This window comes from Vanellus vanellus (assembly GCF_965231255.1).
Source record: "Vanellus vanellus genome assembly, chromosome: 1".
Lineage (NCBI taxonomy): Eukaryota > Metazoa > Chordata > Aves > Charadriiformes > Charadriidae > Vanellus > Vanellus vanellus.
In genome coordinates this window covers 86,508,912-86,525,658 of record NC_138905.1, presented here as the reverse complement: position 1 = coordinate 86,525,658, position 16,747 = coordinate 86,508,912, and the positions used below count along the sequence as shown (strand labels likewise).

General features: G+C 48.7%; 1 protein-coding gene across 1 annotated transcript; it reads right to left on the bottom strand.

Annotated features, from left to right (window-relative positions):
* Positions 1 to 584: 584 nt before the first annotated feature.
* Positions 585 to 13,065, bottom strand: ITFG2 (integrin alpha FG-GAP repeat containing 2). The gene is made up of 12 exons (XM_082490034.1): positions 12,446 to 13,065; positions 11,957 to 11,998; positions 10,930 to 11,104; positions 10,477 to 10,616; positions 9,902 to 10,050; positions 8,649 to 8,743; positions 6,086 to 6,139; positions 4,325 to 4,416; positions 3,674 to 3,791; positions 2,919 to 3,092; positions 2,598 to 2,760; positions 585 to 598 (listed from the first exon to the last, which is right to left on the bottom strand). Exons 1-11 carry the CDS (start codon positions 12,446 to 12,448, stop codon positions 2,612 to 2,614), a joined length of 1,191 nt encoding a protein of 396 aa, XP_082346160.1. The 5' UTR covers positions 12,449 to 13,065; the 3' UTR covers positions 585 to 598; positions 2,598 to 2,611.
* Between the last annotated feature and the right edge of the window lie 3,682 nt (positions 13,066 to 16,747).

The window sequence follows — 16,747 nt, the reverse complement described above, 5'->3', positions numbered from 1 at the left end:
CTGTTTTTGTCAAAGCACACGCAATGGAAGAGCTCATCATCTGTGCAGCAGTACATGTGCCATGCTGAGCGAGCGATGACTGAAAACTCAGGCATTATTTTCTGTTGCTTGTAACCATCCTGGTTCTATCCCTGGTGGGTGAGATAGAAGCCACAGAATTGGGGAGGGAGGAGTGTCAGAGGGGAGTTGGACTAGAAAATACACAACCTGAAGTAGAGGAAGAACAGCAAACAGCACTCTGTGTTCAGGATGGAATAACAGCATACCCCAAGACACAGGTCTCTTCTGGGACATTGCTACAATGTTATTTCTGTTGTATGCTTCTGGAAACTGTTCTGCAGAGTCCTGCTCCACTGTGGTCCATCTTCCTGCCAGTTCCACCAATTTTTAAGTGCAAGATTAAAATTAGGCAGCAACAGGGCTATGCGGAAAGTATCTCAGAATACAGTGAAACCAAACTGTTCACTCCACCTGTAGGGACATGAGTCTCCCCAACTCAGCTGGGCCCCAAGGGAAGGAGATAAAAGCAGCTACTACTTCACCTGAAGGGTGTTCCGGTGATCAGAAAGAGCAGCTTTCAATTTTGGGAAACAGAAACCTGGAAGCAGCAAGAAACAACATACTGTGATCTAGTTAACAGCCCCAATAAGATTCATCCTCATTAGGAAAGGACTATGAGACTGATGAGAGCCCAAAAGGTCGCACCAACTAATTTGCCAGAAGCAGTAGTGATTGCCCACTGGGGTGGGTGGCTATACATCTCAGCATCATGAGATCTGATAATTTCTTGAGGTTACAGTCCAGAGCTAACAAGCTTCAAGACAACTCCTTGCTTTAGTCCATCAGTAGATGGTCCCTACACTGTCAGCTCTCCACAGCTGACAAACTCAAGCCCTGCTGCTCTGAACACCGCTATTACTAAAGCACTATTATGACTTGAGAGCTCCTGCCAGAAGGGTCCAGTTGTACACAAGCACTTAGTGTGACAGAGGAACACTTAAAAATGCTTCTCAGTGGCGTCACTAAAATGCAGAGAAACTAGCACTGTATTTACAGTTGGAAGACAGAGTGGTCAGAGAAGCAAGACAGCTGGTCCAGATCAGGTCATACCATTTCACTGCTCCATGCGTAAACTTTCACAGCTATCAAACACAGAGGACAGAAGCTGTTGTCTATAAAGCTTATATAAATCCAGGGATCAAAATTGCAAAGAAAAGGTAGGGCTTATTATGTAAAGATCCTGTCCTTTTACCACACAGAGCTACTTCAACAACAGTCCTTTTGATCCAAGGGCAGGACACTCCTTTCCTCTACACAAAGTTTTTTCTCCCAGTTCAGGCCTCCCTTGGATAGGGATAGAACAGCAAGTTTTCAACAGCCTGCAGGATCTTTAAATGTTACCATTTGCTAAAGAGAGGTCACTGAATTATATTTGCTCTGACTCAAGCTGCCATAAGGATGAAGGGACAGCTCCATCCATTACGCGTGTCCAATAAAACATCACACAAGTGAGAGAAGATACTAGATGCAAAACAGCAGGTGAGCCTGCTGCTCCCATCCTAAAAAGCTGAGTTAGGCAAGGGGCAAGCAGAGATGGGGAAAAGCAGAACACCAGCAGCATGTGGAAAGGTTCCTGCCCAGGCCTTTGCACATGAGCAGCCTGGGGGAGCAATGGCATTTTCCAGACTCCGTGTAACAGCAAGTGGAACATAACCCCCAGTCCATGTCTTTCAGTTGTGCGGTACCCAAAATAGCATGGCACTCTGCACAAGAGAGAAGTGTGGCATTTCCCCAGCTTATTATGGAATGACAAAGCTCCAACAGCACCACAGATCCATGGGTAAGACAGATTCCTCTTATTGCCCAGTTCACAGCTGCTTTCTTTGCTATGTCACAGCCATCTCTGGGATCACCCTATCCAAGAAGGTGGAGACAAGCAATGCTCTTAACTGGGGTTTGCTGGAGCTATCACCTCTCGACACCTTATTAGTACCAGTTGTGGTTCTTCTCACACGTCTCCAGTCCTCAGAACAGGAGGTGGTTTGTGAGAAACTGCTTGGTAGAAGAGCAGCAGCAGAGCAAAGGCAAACAAAAGCCTACTTTAAAAACGCACCTAAATGGGAAAGAAGGCCCTTGCCTGCTCCCTAACTCAATTCCTCCATCTGCAGTTCCTGCACTGTGATTCTGCTAAGAACTCAGAAGTAATCACTAGAGCAGTTGTAAGAACAGGCCAAAACAGAGACTGAGCTCAGATATTCTCTCCATCTATGTCCTCAGTGCTCCTTCACAGTCACCCATAAAACACTTTAGCTAGCAGAGAACACAGAAACTGGCAATGGAAGGCAAATGAACAGGACACTGGACTCTTGCTGTTCTGGCAGCCTCCTCAGCTAAAAGCAAATCAACCCACCAACTTCATTCAAGTCAGACCAACTTCACTCAAGCCTACAGCCAAGCACATCCCTCCACAGAACCCAGCCTGTACACCCTTTGCTGTCTGGAAGCTTTGACAGAGAAGGAAAAAAGAACATTCTTGTCTTCATTAGATGCCCAATTCCAGTCAGAGAAGAGTTTGTGCTGATAATAAATATGTCAACCTTCACGTGACTTGTTATATGGGATCCTGGATGACAGTGTAATGGGCAGAGGAGTCCGTTCCAGCAGGGTCCTGACACTGCGAGGGGCTGCTCTGCTGCTGTTTTTCAGGAAAATACAGTGTTTTGTGAATCAGATCTTTGACAGCAGAAACATCGTCTCTTTCTACAGAAAAGAGAGGAAGACAGTTATTAGAGAGTGTCAACAGGCAGTATGAAAGCCCCTCTTCCTCAAGTACCTGGAACTCTAGTTCCCAGCACATCACCTGCCAGCAGCCCTTCCCCTCTTTTTTCCTGTACATCCTTCACCCTTTCTGCACTTACCCACACCCAGCTGCTGCAGGAGACTTCCAAACTCTGGGTCACAATCCAGGATTTTCAACAGGTTGGTGGACTCCATTCTCTCCAGCTGCACATCCCAGTAGATGTAGATCTTCTGATTAAAGCTGACATAAACCAGGCAGGGGCTGTTGCTTCCTCCTTTGCATGCATAAAGGCCTGCAGAAAGCAAAAGTGTGGAGATATGACTATTTCCAAAGGAACAGAGAAAGCAAATAGGTAAGTTCTCATGACGAGTACAAAAGCTGTTAGCAGAAAGCAGCGAGCGCCTGAGGCTAGGGGCACAGTCATCAGTTTGGGTATATGAAGTCCCTTAAAAACAGTCTCTAAACTGTTATTAATGAACGGAGATTGGGGATTTGCAAGGTGGTTCTTGCAGGTCTGAGAGAGGGGACTGAGTAAAGCCAAGGCTTAGGCTGGTGCTGTGGGGCTCCTTATCTCCACCTGAGAACAGCTTAGAAGTCTGCAAATTAAAAAAGCAGTGGGGAAGACAAGATACCACTGTAGCACTCCCCCCCCCAAAACCCAAACCATCATAGGCAAACCTCAGCATCACTTCCGCTCGCTCCTACTTTTCCCAGATGCCACCAGAGGAAAGACTAGCTGAGCCTTCTGCAGTATACATACAGGGAAATTATTCCCCACTGCAGATGGACAAAGGACTCCAGGTCTCCCAGAGGGCAGCAGTAGCTCTGAGAGAGAAATGCTGCAAGGGCTGGCTTTGCAGTAAGGCTCCCCACCTGCACAGAACGCACTGACATTCTCATCTGCTTGAAATCTGGCAACAGTCCGATTGTGGTCGATGATGTACGTCTGACCATCCCATGCACAGGCAATCACCTCCTCATGCCCATTGCCCTGCAAGAACCGTAAGATTGCATATTAGCACACACATCAACTATTCCCAGAAGCAGTAAGGAATCTTTCCTGCTTGTCCAGAGACAGAACACTAACGTCTGAACAAGATGTCACTTTTGGATGCCTTGTCCAGACATTTTGCACTTGTCCGGTCTTTTTGCACTTGGAGACCATCTCCCTATTGTAATCCTTATGTATCATAAGAGGTTGTAGACAATCGGGGTACTAGCAATGTGCAAAACTATTTAAATTTGCAGTAAGATAAAAGAGCAGCTGAGGGATGAAAAAGTTTATAGCAGGATGCTGGGCTCACTACGTCAAACAGGCAGACACAACTCAACCTCTTGCAGGTGGACAGACTGGCATGAGTGCAGAATGCACCGGCACAGTCAGAGCACTCCGTGTGTCATCCTGAGATAGCCCCAGCCTTTTTCAGCTGAGTCATACCCCCTTTGCCTTTCCTAAATTCATATACACAAAGCCACGTTGAGTTTTTATCTTCAACCCTCCCAGCCCTATTCACAGACACTCACAGTAACATCCAGTTTTGCCAGAGCAAACAGCTGGTGATCAACCTGCACAGACCAGAGCAGTTTGTCTGCTCCCTCCATGAGTTTCAATGTCCCTGAGGGGAAAAAAAATAAAGATTGTCTTGAAAACATTAAAAGGGAGCAAGATGTTTGATAATACTGGGCCCTGCACACTCTTTCAACACTTAGGGTCTGAAGGCAGAGGGTTGGGCCCATGGCACAGGCTGTGGTTCGTAATAGATAGCAGTCTCAGTTCTGGGAAGGACAGTAGTCCACTATCTTGTCATCAGTAACTGGAAACAACAAAAAAAAAAAATGGCAGCTCTGCTAATTGGATTGTGCTCTAAGAGGAAAACTGCCCAAAACAGGCTCCCAAAGTACAGTACATCAACAGATCTCACATGATACAGTGAGTAAACTAGAAGCTTCTCACCATGTCCCACAGATCATGTGATCTCAAGAGAGCATTTGACAGGTACCACTTGAGAGCTGGCTGGCTAATAGCATGGGCACGGTCTCTTGGCTGATAAAACCATACTGTACCCTTAACTCACATACCATTTTTCTATCATGCAGAGATACTGTGATAACATGGGCAGGGTGGGGGGTGGCCTTGAGAGAGTGGAACATGAATCTATTCTCACAGTGCCCTCCAGCCTCGGTAAGGCTCATGAATGAAATACAGTGAGGCAGGAAGCCTTGACAGATGCAGATGCTTCAGAGTTCAGGCCCCAAGAATAACCTGAAATTCCCTAGCATCATTGGGCAGGTGGACATCTGGCCCAAACAGGCCAGACTGCCTCTGTGGGAAGAGAGATGGACAGCATCTTGTCTCCACACTGTTGGTTTCTGGACAGAAATCCTGTGTTTGGTTCATTAAAGTCAGTCCTATTGCAGCCTGTCCTATCACTTCTCAGCCAGGGGCACAGCAGAAGAATGTGGCTCCAGGCCTGTGTGAGTCCAGCTCCTCTCTTGCAATACTCAAGGTCCAGCATCCATTTCCTTTACTGTTTTGGAAAACAACCCCAGTCCCTTCAAGTACAAGGACACATCTCTGCTGTGGTTTAGAGGCTCCTGTCTACACGAATAGCACTTGTTGAAGAAGCATCTCAAACAGTTGTTTGACCATTGGGTAAGCAGGCAACTTAGGAGTCAGAAGATGAAAGTTCTAGTCTCACTCTCCATCTCAAGCTTTCATTGTACCTTTGGGCCAATGACCTAGCCTCTTCATTTTCCTGGCTGCTCGCTACAGCATGGCTTTAATACTTCTACTCCCATAGGCCATAGGACCATACAAGTAATTAATGTTTGTAAAATGCTTTGAAATCCACAGATGAATAGACTGTACCAAGGGAGAGAGAAAGACAGATATTAACAACAGATAGAAAACACAAGTTTTCCTTGAGAGAACAAGCCCGTGCAATATCAGACCCAATTCCGTAAGGAACAGAAAGACATGCTCAGCTTTAATGTGTCTCATCATATCCTCAGAGACAGGCATGTTACCACACACCAGGTTTATGGAAGACTTCATCACAGCGACAACTCTTACCTTGGCTCCTGTCTTAGATTTCATGCCTTCATGGAAAACATGTCAGTAGGAAGCCAAGTCAAATCTCTTGCCTGACTCAAAAGGCATTACAGAAGCCCAGTTCCCCCTTGTTTCAAAACCAAAGGCACTGAGCCCTTGGTTCCCTGCTTTGAACCAGTGAAAGGCCTTGGTTGCCCCGCAGGCCTTTCTTCCAGGAAAGCGGTAGGACTTACCATCCAGAGTACAGAGGGCAAAGAGACCCGAGCCACTATTCTCACTGGAGGAGCCTGTAAGTGCAGAAGAGAATTACTGGAGTTGATGCTGGTTTATGAGCATGGTCCCCTCCCTCTCCTGAAAAAAAGATCCAAAACAAGCTGATCCATCCTGCCTCCTTTTTTGACCAGCCTTGACACTTTGCTTAGTGGATATCTGCAGATTCTTACAACCAATTGTACTACATGCTGGCTTTTATTTGTAGGGCACTGGCATCTCAAAACCCAAGACCTTTGGTTTGCACTGATATAGGCATGACTGGCTCTGCTGGCTGCTCCTAGCAGTCAGTCTGTACCACATATGCACTTGCAGGCTCATGGCAGTTCTGATTTTAGTGGGCTGCATCACATCCCCGTCAGGCTCCAAAAATGCACAAGCACAGGCAGGACCATCACAAAGGACAAAGTGAAGAACAGCTGACGCCAAACAAGTGTATTACAACTGTACCCTCACTGTTTCTTTCAAGAACAGGAACATGGCCTTCAGCTGCTCTGGGAATGTGCAGGCTAAAAAAATAAAAGGTCCTGCTAGAAGGACAAAGCGTCAGTCACATTAATACAATAGCACCTCCATGGCAACTCCTCAATGAGTCTGTGGAGATCATGCTTCCAACTCTACGGTTTTTGCTACAGCAAAACCGTACAAAAGCTGTGATCCTCTCCCAGCAAACACTGGTCAGAACATAGAGATCCCTTGCTTTATGATCAGGTTACCCATGTACCTCATGCTCATCTACACACTCAGCCCTGGCTTTCGTGGGCTATGCTTATACAGCTGTGAACTTCCTGCGAGCAGTATCCTCTCCCACAATTGTGTGCAGGACAGCACTGACAAATGCGACTACTTAAACCTGAAGAGGAGACTGCACTGACCAATGGGCTGCTTCAGCCCTTCACTACACTCTCTACCTAGCTACCAGACAGAAAAGACATGTAAGGTCAGGTTTTAAAAGTGGTACCACATTTGGTAGGGGAGTACCAGAACTGTATTCAACTACAGCTGCATTTAATTAATGTAGGAGACACACTGGCTCCCTGAGGTCTGCAGGAACCCAGGAAACCTGGCAGTCAGGGACAAGCCAACAGACCAGAAAGGAAATAGGCAGTTTCACCAGAATGACCTAATGCTGCAAGCCTACCTCCACAGCTCCAAGCTACAACACCCTGCATGCTCCTGACACAGACCACCCTATTTCCACAGATCAGCTTATAGCAAACAGTCAGTAGGTTAAGTGCCCGATTGCCCCTAGCTGACGTTCATCCAGACAGGATCTGATCCAAAAGATCTGCTCTGTTCACCTTACAAACTGGGCAACATGACACTCTCCAGCTGTTTCATTACTGATGGTCCAGCATCAGTGGGCTTTTCACAACCTTCTCTTCACCCATTATTCTGCATGTCTTCATTTTTCACAGACACCTCTCATTAGATGCAAGGCTTTGCATGCAGTGAAAAGAATAGATTTCACGCTCTGTTGACCATGTTGCTCATAGCAGCATCTGAGATGCTGAAAACATGACAAGCTTGGGAACTGGGGAGGGGGGTACTCTGGGTAAGGGGAAGAGGAGGGGCTTCAGTGGATTGCTCTTCTCCCCCAGATCTAATTACATTGGACAGCCTAAATTGTTCTCAGACAGGACTGCAGAGGGTAATACTTGAACAGAGCAAATGCAGCTGGATTCCAGCCAGCTGCAGACAAGATAAAGTGATCTGCCCTGAGAATTTTCTGCCTTCTTGTATTATGCCCACACATTCCAAGGAGGGGGGGGTGAAAGCTACTTATTTTCCACAGGTATCAAAACATGATTCAGCAGGTACACCAGGCACAGATCAGAGCACAAAGCAGTGAGCTCTGGGAGGGAAGATGAGGGAAGCAGTGGCAGTGTGTAAGAAAAGTCTGGACACAACAGCAGCGTGTCAGGGCTGAGAGAAGCCAGCAGCTGTGGAGAGTTTAGATACAACAGCTGAACAGAATACATTAGAAGAAGACAGAGGACAGTGATATAAACAAAATATGGAAGAAGCTCTGGAGGGATTGGGACTGCATAGGTAAAGGAAGAGCAGGTTATAGCTGCCAGGTATTGGGAACCAAATGCTGAAAATCACAAAAGCAAGAACAAAGATGAGGCTGTGGAAAGGAAGAGATGCATCTAGGTAATAAGAAGAAGGCACAAGCTGCAGCCATGCAAAAGCAAAGATCAAGGACATTTGTAGGACCAAGGCACAGCAGCCGTTCAGGACAACTACATGCAGGCCAGTGGAGGCTGCAGAGAAACTGCTGTGCTAGGTGAAGAGTAAGAACTACCTAGTGAAGGACGAAAGCTATGAAAAGTTCAAATGCAAATATCCAGCTGTCTTTTCTTTGGTAGCTGGCTAACAGAAGTCAAGTTCCCTCTGTTCTTGCAGGTGCCTCCCAGTGTTATTTTTCAACCACGGGAAATCTGATTTCATGCTGGACTGATGTATTGAAAAACTATCAGGGGCAACTGTTGGGCCAGAGACCCCAAGCTCCTAATCTCTCACCTCGGCCAATGCTACCAATTAGATGAGTAGAAACATTCTTGTTGTGAATCCGTCCAGACGTTTGGTGTAGAATAACATCTCGAATAGGGGTATCGCTAGGAAAAGAGAGACAGACATCAGGGACAGGTTAGGGAATCATGCCTGGGACTGTGCCAGAACAATCTCAAAAGCAGTGTACTCCAAAGCTCTACAGATGCAGAAAGTCACAGAGTTTGTGCATAGGTTAGCCCTTTAATGGTAAAGGCCAACGAAAAGAATGCATGTCACCCCAGATATGAAAGGAACTCACTAACGTTTAAAAGACAAAACCAGAATGACTTGATGCATCAGAAAACTGGAAAGAGCTCAAAAGAAAAAAAAAAAAGAAAAAAAGAAGAAAAAAAACTCAGTAAAAAAAATGTATTCTAATCAAGGCAAAAAAAAAAAAAATTTTTCATTAATGTCATGTAAGCCTGGCTGCTTTTCACTCAGCAAGTGTCTGCCCGGGGTTGAACAGGTTGGCCAGAGATCATGCCTGAGCCTGGCTGCTGGCTAGGAGGGTACCATCCCACTAAGGTCTCCAAGACATCAAGGAGACTTGCCTAGCTCCCCTCCTGCTGTACTTTTCTGTGTCTGCCTTAGACTCTCACAGAACACCACAGAAACACCTGAATTCTCCACAAGGATCCCTCCAGTGCCAAGGACAACCACCTCACTGCTCATCCTGATTGCTCTGGTTGTGATTTACAGCACTGGCTGCCAGGGGTCTCATTAGTAAAACCTCCAATTACCTCACCTGGAACAAATGAGTGAACAAACCCAAACTGTCATCCTGGGCTTCAGACTAACTGGGCTTGGCCCAGCCTTTCAGTTGCTACCCTTCACACCATTAAATAGGCCACCAGATTGCCTACTACTCTTTCTCTGGAGATCTAGGTCACTCATGTCCCTGCCTTAGCCACCAGTACCGCCCCCCATCAGTGAGCTAGTTTTGCCACTCTCCTTGCACAACGCAAGGAGAAGAGAGCATGACACAATGAAAGCAGTATTCATCTTTGCGCAGAGGCATGAAGAGCGTTCACGGAAGCTTGGGTGCAGGTGGGCTTAAGTCATGAACTCCCAGCAGCACAGCAGGTCACTGAAGCAAGGACAAACGACAGCACCCGCCCCGCCCCCCGCAGAAAGGTGGTGCGGTGGTGCCCCCTTGTGACGGGCATCTACAACGGAATCTCCTCATACAATCTCCATCTATCTCATGCAGTAATATTCTTCACCTGCTTGGGGCAGAGCTGTCTCTTCCCTCTGCCGTGGCCTGCTGCTCAGAGTCCCAGGTGCAAAGCAGAATGGCATAACCACAGCCTGGCTGAGACACCATCAACTCCGGTGAGCCATCAGGGCCTGGGTTCACAGAGAGGCTGTCCACCTACACTGGCAGAGAAAAAACACAGACAGAATTGAACTGAGCAACTTTAAACACATCAGAAAGGTTCACTGTGCTCCTTGTACCTAAACTTAAAATATGACAGGTTCTTCTCATAGACCTGAGCAGGAGCTGACAAATTCAACTAGAAGCAAAATGTCCAAGTTACAGTAAAAGGTTATGTTTCCCTACCACTTCAGAACACACTTGTATTTTCCACTAATGCTCTCCAGTTGGGTGAGAGCAACTGACTGCTTCCCAGACCAACCCAACAGCTGCTCTGCAAGATGACCACTGGGCAAATCTCCTTTCAAGCAATCAACACAACTGCTTTGTTCATAGGACTGAGATTTTGTGCTTGTTCCCTTGGGAGAGCCACCTCTTGAAGACTGTATGACAACTCCTGCTCTAAACACCTTGTTTCCTTACCTGACCTTCTAGCAGCCATTTCTTCAACAGGAGCAGCTGTCCAGAGACATGGTCTGAATTCTCTGACAAGTCCTCCCAGCGGAAGGCACGTACCACCCTGTCAGTGTAACCCACCACCAACTCACACTTCCCATCTCCATCTGCAGGGAATACAAGGAGATAGATGGACTCTCTCAGGCTTTCATGGCCGCAACATTCAGAAACCACTGCGCTGGTTTCCATCAGGCAGCATCCCCGAGGATCCCAATCCTGTAACGAGAACTCACACTTCAGGAAAATTCCTGAAGCTTTGCTTCTCTCCTCCGTGACTTGGCTGTGGATTGCTTATTAGACCACCTGTTTCAGCAAGATAGTAGTTTCCTTCTGAGTCCCACACAGTTTCTCACTCTCCCCCACGACCTCATACCCACACACTCCCTCACCCTGCACTCCCACACCAGCTTCCCGGCTCACCAATGTCACTGATCAGCATGACTTTGGTGTTGGCAGGAATGTGTTGCTTGAACACTGGCTTCTGCTCTTCTACTGCTGCCAACTCATGGTGGCCTGATGCATCTGAGTGTTTTGAAGTTGCAGTCAGGTCAAAAAGATGAAACCAACCTTCTGCACTCACCGCCACCACGAGATTCTAAGAGGGAAGAGAAAAGCTGTTTGATTTTTCTTATTTTAGAAACTGCAGAAGCTGTCCCACAGCAGCGTGAGGGAAGATATGAAGGTAGATCCATCAATGACTGCTACAGAGGGAACAGGAGAAGGTTTTTGGCCAGCATACAAACTACTCTGATACTGCAAGGTCTAAACTTCTTGTTATCCTTGTCAGACCAGGATATCAATCTGATGTGTGCACACAATCCCCAAACAACATGTGGCTTTCTCAATGCTCACTTCAGCTCTGCTCCTCACTGGACCACACATAGCTACAGTATTTTAGGCAGGTTGCCTGAACTGGGACTTTTAGACTCAGTGGTCCTGGTTTAACCCCCAGAAATAGCAGTCCAGCAAAAGGAGTCATATGAGACCCAGTGGAATTTGCTTGGGAGTCTAGACTATTCTGTGGCTCGGTCTTGTGTAGATGATGTTAAATGCACACAGCCAAGCGGCAGAAGGGCCACAGCCCACAGCAGGGAATAGCACAGAGCAGGGCAAAAGCCACTGAGGAAAAGGAGCAACCCTCAAACCACCAAAGCCTTGTGGCACTCACACAGGGGGACATGCAAATCAATAGTGCTTTCTTAAGACAGGATGGGTTTCCTTGCTCACCAAAACCTGCATATAACTCACAGACAGATACAGGCTATATGTAAACAGAAGAACAGTTTTAAAAACAGTAGTGCTAAAACTCTCTGAGCAAGGGCAGATATTGCAGAGAAAGCACCTGCAACCTGTCCTCCTCCACACTCTGGATATGACATGACCCTAATCTCCTAAGCACCTCCCCCATGTCCTACAGACACAGCTGGGAAGAGTTTGCAGATCTCACCTTTCCTTTATTGCATACATCTCCCACACCAACACATGTGAGCTACAAGAGAAAAGAAGGCCATATATGAGAGAAGGCAATGCAAAACAGCACTTTGGGATAAGCCTCTGCTCTACCCCCTCCTCTCTCATAAACTCCCTTGAACTCTAGACAGCCTTTTCAAGGACAAAGAGAGCACAGTCAGGGACAGAAATACATCTGTCATGTAACTGCCCAGAGCCCTGGGGCAAAATCCACAGTGCATAGGAGCAGGGTCAAGGTGGGACAAAAGCCCAGTCCTGTGTTTTTTCAGTACTTTGCTCATCAATTCTTGCCCATGGGGCTAGCTGCGGGCAAAAGCAGGGTCTTGCATAACTATATGAAAGGCATCAGAAACAGTTTGGGCTGCCATTCCCCTCTGGCCTACATATTCCTAGGCAGTGGTCAAGGACAGCTAGCTGCACATACAGCAAAGGTCCTAACTATTTAAAAACTTTGTCAAGAACTGACCATTCCTTGGCAAGATCGCACAGCCCACGGTTTGCTGTCATCATTCTTGTAAACACAGAGTTTCCCATTGGTGTCTCCCACCACTAACTCGTTCAGCTGTAGAAGAAAATTGGGTTAGTAAGAAGAAATTCACAATTACAGTAACAGTATTCCCACACAGCAATAAATACAGAATTCATATCTAAAAATCACTCTGTGGGAAGAAGCAGCAAAGCAAGACAAGAGTTAAAGAGACAGCCTTGAGTCAATAGAGAAGGTCTGGGAAAAAATAAACCACCTAATTTTACTCTTGCAGATAAAAGGAGCTGGAGAGGGGCTCCTTAGAGCAACATCCCATTATCCACTGCTTCTCTAGCCATTGTTTCAGAGCTGTGTCACTGACTGTTTTACCATCCTGCTCTGTTAACCATCATCATCACCACCCCATCTGCCATCCCTCAATCTAGAGTTACTTGATCTCCTCGAATCACCTGGGGAAGGTGATGGCAATTAGGAAAACGTAAGCATCCAGAAAGAGGCTGCAAGAATACTTACAATAGATTTACACAGGATGCTCAATCTCACTGATAAAGGGGTAAAGGTCTTTCAGAATGATGATTATTTCTTTAAAGACAACTGCTAAAAGTCACCAATCACCCTGCCTGATAAGCCTACTTGTACTATCCCATCTTCTGCATCATGCCTCTGTGTATTTAAATTGTGTGCATTTCCTAACTCCCTCCATGTTAGCCCACATAAAACAAATTTTCCCATAAGAAGTTGTGTTATCATCCACTGCATTGCTAGCCATGACACTTTTCAGGATAGCAGGATAGCGCTGTAATAAAATTTATTGAGGAGAAGAAGGACCAGTTTATACGTGTCTGGTTAAACTAACCTCTTCCTAGTTACAGACTAATCGGACCCATCAGAAACAACCATCTGTGGGGCTGGCAGCAACATTCATGGAATCATGGAATTTTCAGTGTTGGAAGGAACCTCTAGAGATCATCTAGTCCAACTCCCCTGCTAAAGCAGGATTGCCTAGAGCACATTACTCAGGACTGCATCCAGGCGGGTCTTGAAAATCTCCAGGGAAGGGGACTCCACAACCTCCCTGGGCAGCCTGTTCCAGTGCTCTGTCACCCTCACCGTAAAGGAGTTTTTCCGTGTATTTGAATGCAACTTCCTGTGTTCTAACTTGTGCCCGTTACCCCTCGTCCTGTCACTTGGAACCATTGAAAAGAGCCTGGCTCCATCCTCCTTCAACCCACCCTATAGATACTTGTATGCCATAATAACGTCTCCCCTCAGCCTTCTCTTCTCCAGGCTAAAGAGTCCCAGCTCTGTCAGCCTTTCCTCATAAGGCAGATGCTCCAGTCCCTTAATCATCTTAGTTGCCCTTCGCTGGACTCGCTCCAGCGGTTCCCTGTCCCTCTTGAACTGGGGAGCCCAAAACTGGACACAGCATTCCAGTTGTGGCCTCACCAGTGCAGAGGGAGAGACTGACCTCTCTTGACAATTCCCAGTGCACATCCATCCATCATAGAGATCAAGGGACAATTAAACTTGGCTCTACCCTGTTTGTGATCCACTGTGCCACAGCAAAACGATTCCCCACACCACGACAGGAGCGTGCCTCTCTTTGGGACCCAAAGTTAACATCCCTATGCCAGCTACACGCCACCCAGGGCCCAGGTTTAGGGGTGCCCAGCACGCCTAACGGTGCTGGAGGCGCTGACCAGCCGCAGCCCAGAACCACCGAAACACGGAGTTCGCAGCCGACCTCTGGGCGCCCCCTGAGCCCGCCCCTGCGGCCCTGACACTGCTCAGGCGCCCCTCAAGCTCCGGGTCCCCCGACGGGCGGCAGCCCCGCCGCCGCCGCCTCCTCCTCCCCGCACCGTTTCACCTTCCTTCGCTAGCCGCCACCGCCGCCCCTCGCTCTGCCGCCGCGTATCTCCCACAGCGGCGGGCAGCCCCCGGGTGCTCCCCAGACCGGCCAAGCCCGGCTCCCCCGCCCCACCTGTGCGCGGCGCGGCGGGCCGCTGCCGACCTGGCTCCAGCTCGCCACACGCGCCGCGGGCGACAACTGCGCCCCCTCCCGCGGCCCACTGCCCCGGGCCCGCCCGAGCCCCGCCTGCACCGGGGGCGCCGCCGCCACGCGAGGGCGGAGCCCGCCCGCACCGCGCCGCCCGCGCAGGCCCACAGAAACACCGCCGCCGCCCCCCTCCCGCCGCCGCCGCCGCCGCCGCCGGACCGCGTCGTTGTCAGCATCTCCCAGGCAGATGGCGTGCGGGAAGAGGCTGCCGCCGAAGTCGAGCGCCACGCACTGCACGTAGCTGACGGACCGCATCCCGTCGCCGTCGTCGCCGCCTGCAGAGGCGGAGCTGCTGCCGCCGGCTGCCGGGCCGGCCGCCAGGCTAGGGTGGGAGGGAGCGGGGCGACGGCGGCTCCGCAGGTACAAACGCGGACGGAGCACATCGGAGGCGCGCGCGAGCGACGGGATCACGTGAGGCCGGGGGCGGGGCTTCCGGCGGGGGCGGGGCTTCCGGCAGGCCTGGCCCGGTGGAGCTTCCTCAGCGCGGCCGTTCCGCAGCCCCGGAGCCCGGCCCCGCGGCGGGCAGCCGCGAAAGCCGGGGCGAGGGGAAGGGTCTCACGCTCCGCGCTTGGAAACGCGCCTTTTTGCCTTCGGCGGAGCGGGCGCCCAACCGCCCGCCGCGTTACCCGGTGTCGCCGCCTCAACCGCCGCCTACCGCCGGGGAACGGCGGGCAGAGCGAGGGCCCGCCCGGCCGCAGGCTCCACCGCAGCCCCGCGGCCATTACACGCGATCCAGCTCGTGCCCTAACGGCAAAACCGCCTCCCTACCGCCTTCTGCAAATGAGCTGTCTATCGGTTGTTTCCACTCCCGCAGCTGATAGTGCACTGGGGCCCGTCTGTGACTTCAAAGATACTGTACTATCACAAGAATACCACGCACAGGACAAAGGATGTATAAATTGAGAGAGAGAGATGTGTCTGGTTTACAAAGTCAGTATTGTAATTGTTTATTTTATGTATTTTTCTATTAAGGACATAACGAATAGTTTATATTTGAAGTTTACATGCATGACCACTTATCAACACTAGCATGCCATCTTCTGCTGGCAACTAGACCCATTTTTAAAGACGGCACAGAACCCCCTTTCAGCTGCCTGAATAGGACACATTTAGAATCCTTAGTAGATTTACATTCTTTAAGTATTTCAGTTATTGTAGTAATAACAAAGGCAAAATGGTACTTTCAAGAATTAGAAATTTATGATTAGGACTTAACCCTACGCTTACTTTCATAGCAACAAGTTTCAACCACAGGGGCTCTTGTTTCCAGTAATGATTCCCAACAAATCAAAGTATTTCCTTGCTGGAGAAGAACTCTTGCTTGACGCTCCTGCTCCCCTTACTGTTCCTTTGCATCTAGAAATCCCCTCTTGAAACTTCAGCTGACAGACATTCTTCACACCTTGTTGTAAGCTGTCTAACATTCCCCTTAGAGGTAGTCACACTTTCATCCAAGGCGAATTAGTTTTCACATACGCAGGGCTGATACTACTGAGAGGCAGAACTCATAAAAAGCCCCTGTGGCACCTGGTACTGCTAAGATTTTGCTAAGCAAACCAAATCAGCATTTCCTTAAATGCGATGACCTACCAAGCACTTTATCCTGCCTCTTCCCCTATCCATCCCTCACCCCACTAAAGCTTAGGGCATGGCCGTGCCATGCCGAGAGCAGCACACTTCACAGCTCCCTAAGCTAGCTCCAACTCAAGCAGGTTGTTCTGGGCCTGGGGACAGGGCAGCACGTCAAGCAGGCCTTAACGCTTTGGTGACAGTTACACAGTTGCCAGGCTCAAGATGGCACTCCACCAGGGGCAGGTACTGGCCCCCTAAACAACCCCATGAGTAACTGCTTTTACAGTGCTTCTGTATCAGCAAAAGAGACCAGGAATTCAAATTAAGATTTCGGGTGTCATTCAGGTTAAACCAGGGATACTCTGCAATATACACAGAACTCCAGCCCACCCCATGACACGGAAAGACATCTTTCTCACTGCAAAAACCACATTTTTGTATTTCAAAGGAACAGATCATCTACCTTCCTCCTGCAAAGCAGGCAAAATGTTTCTGCTGCTAGAGGGTCTCAGAACAGCACAGTGGAGATGCTGGGTTTAACACTACGTAACAGAATAAACAGAGAAGGTGAGCTTGAGTACTAGCTTCCATGCCTGCAGACAAACAAAACACCCATCCCAACAAAACGGCCACACAAAATCCAAAAGCACACC

Coding starts and splice junctions, on each gene's coding strand:
- ITFG2 (XM_082490034.1), bottom strand. Junction 10,051..10,476: donor AATGGCTGCTAGAAGGTCAG/GTAAGGAAACAA, acceptor CTGCCAGTGTAG/GTGGACAGCCTCTCTGTGAA. Junction 2,761..2,918: donor CCTGCAGCAGCTGGGTGTGG/GTAAGTGCAGAA, acceptor TCTTTTCTGTAG/AAAGAGACGATGTTTCTGCT.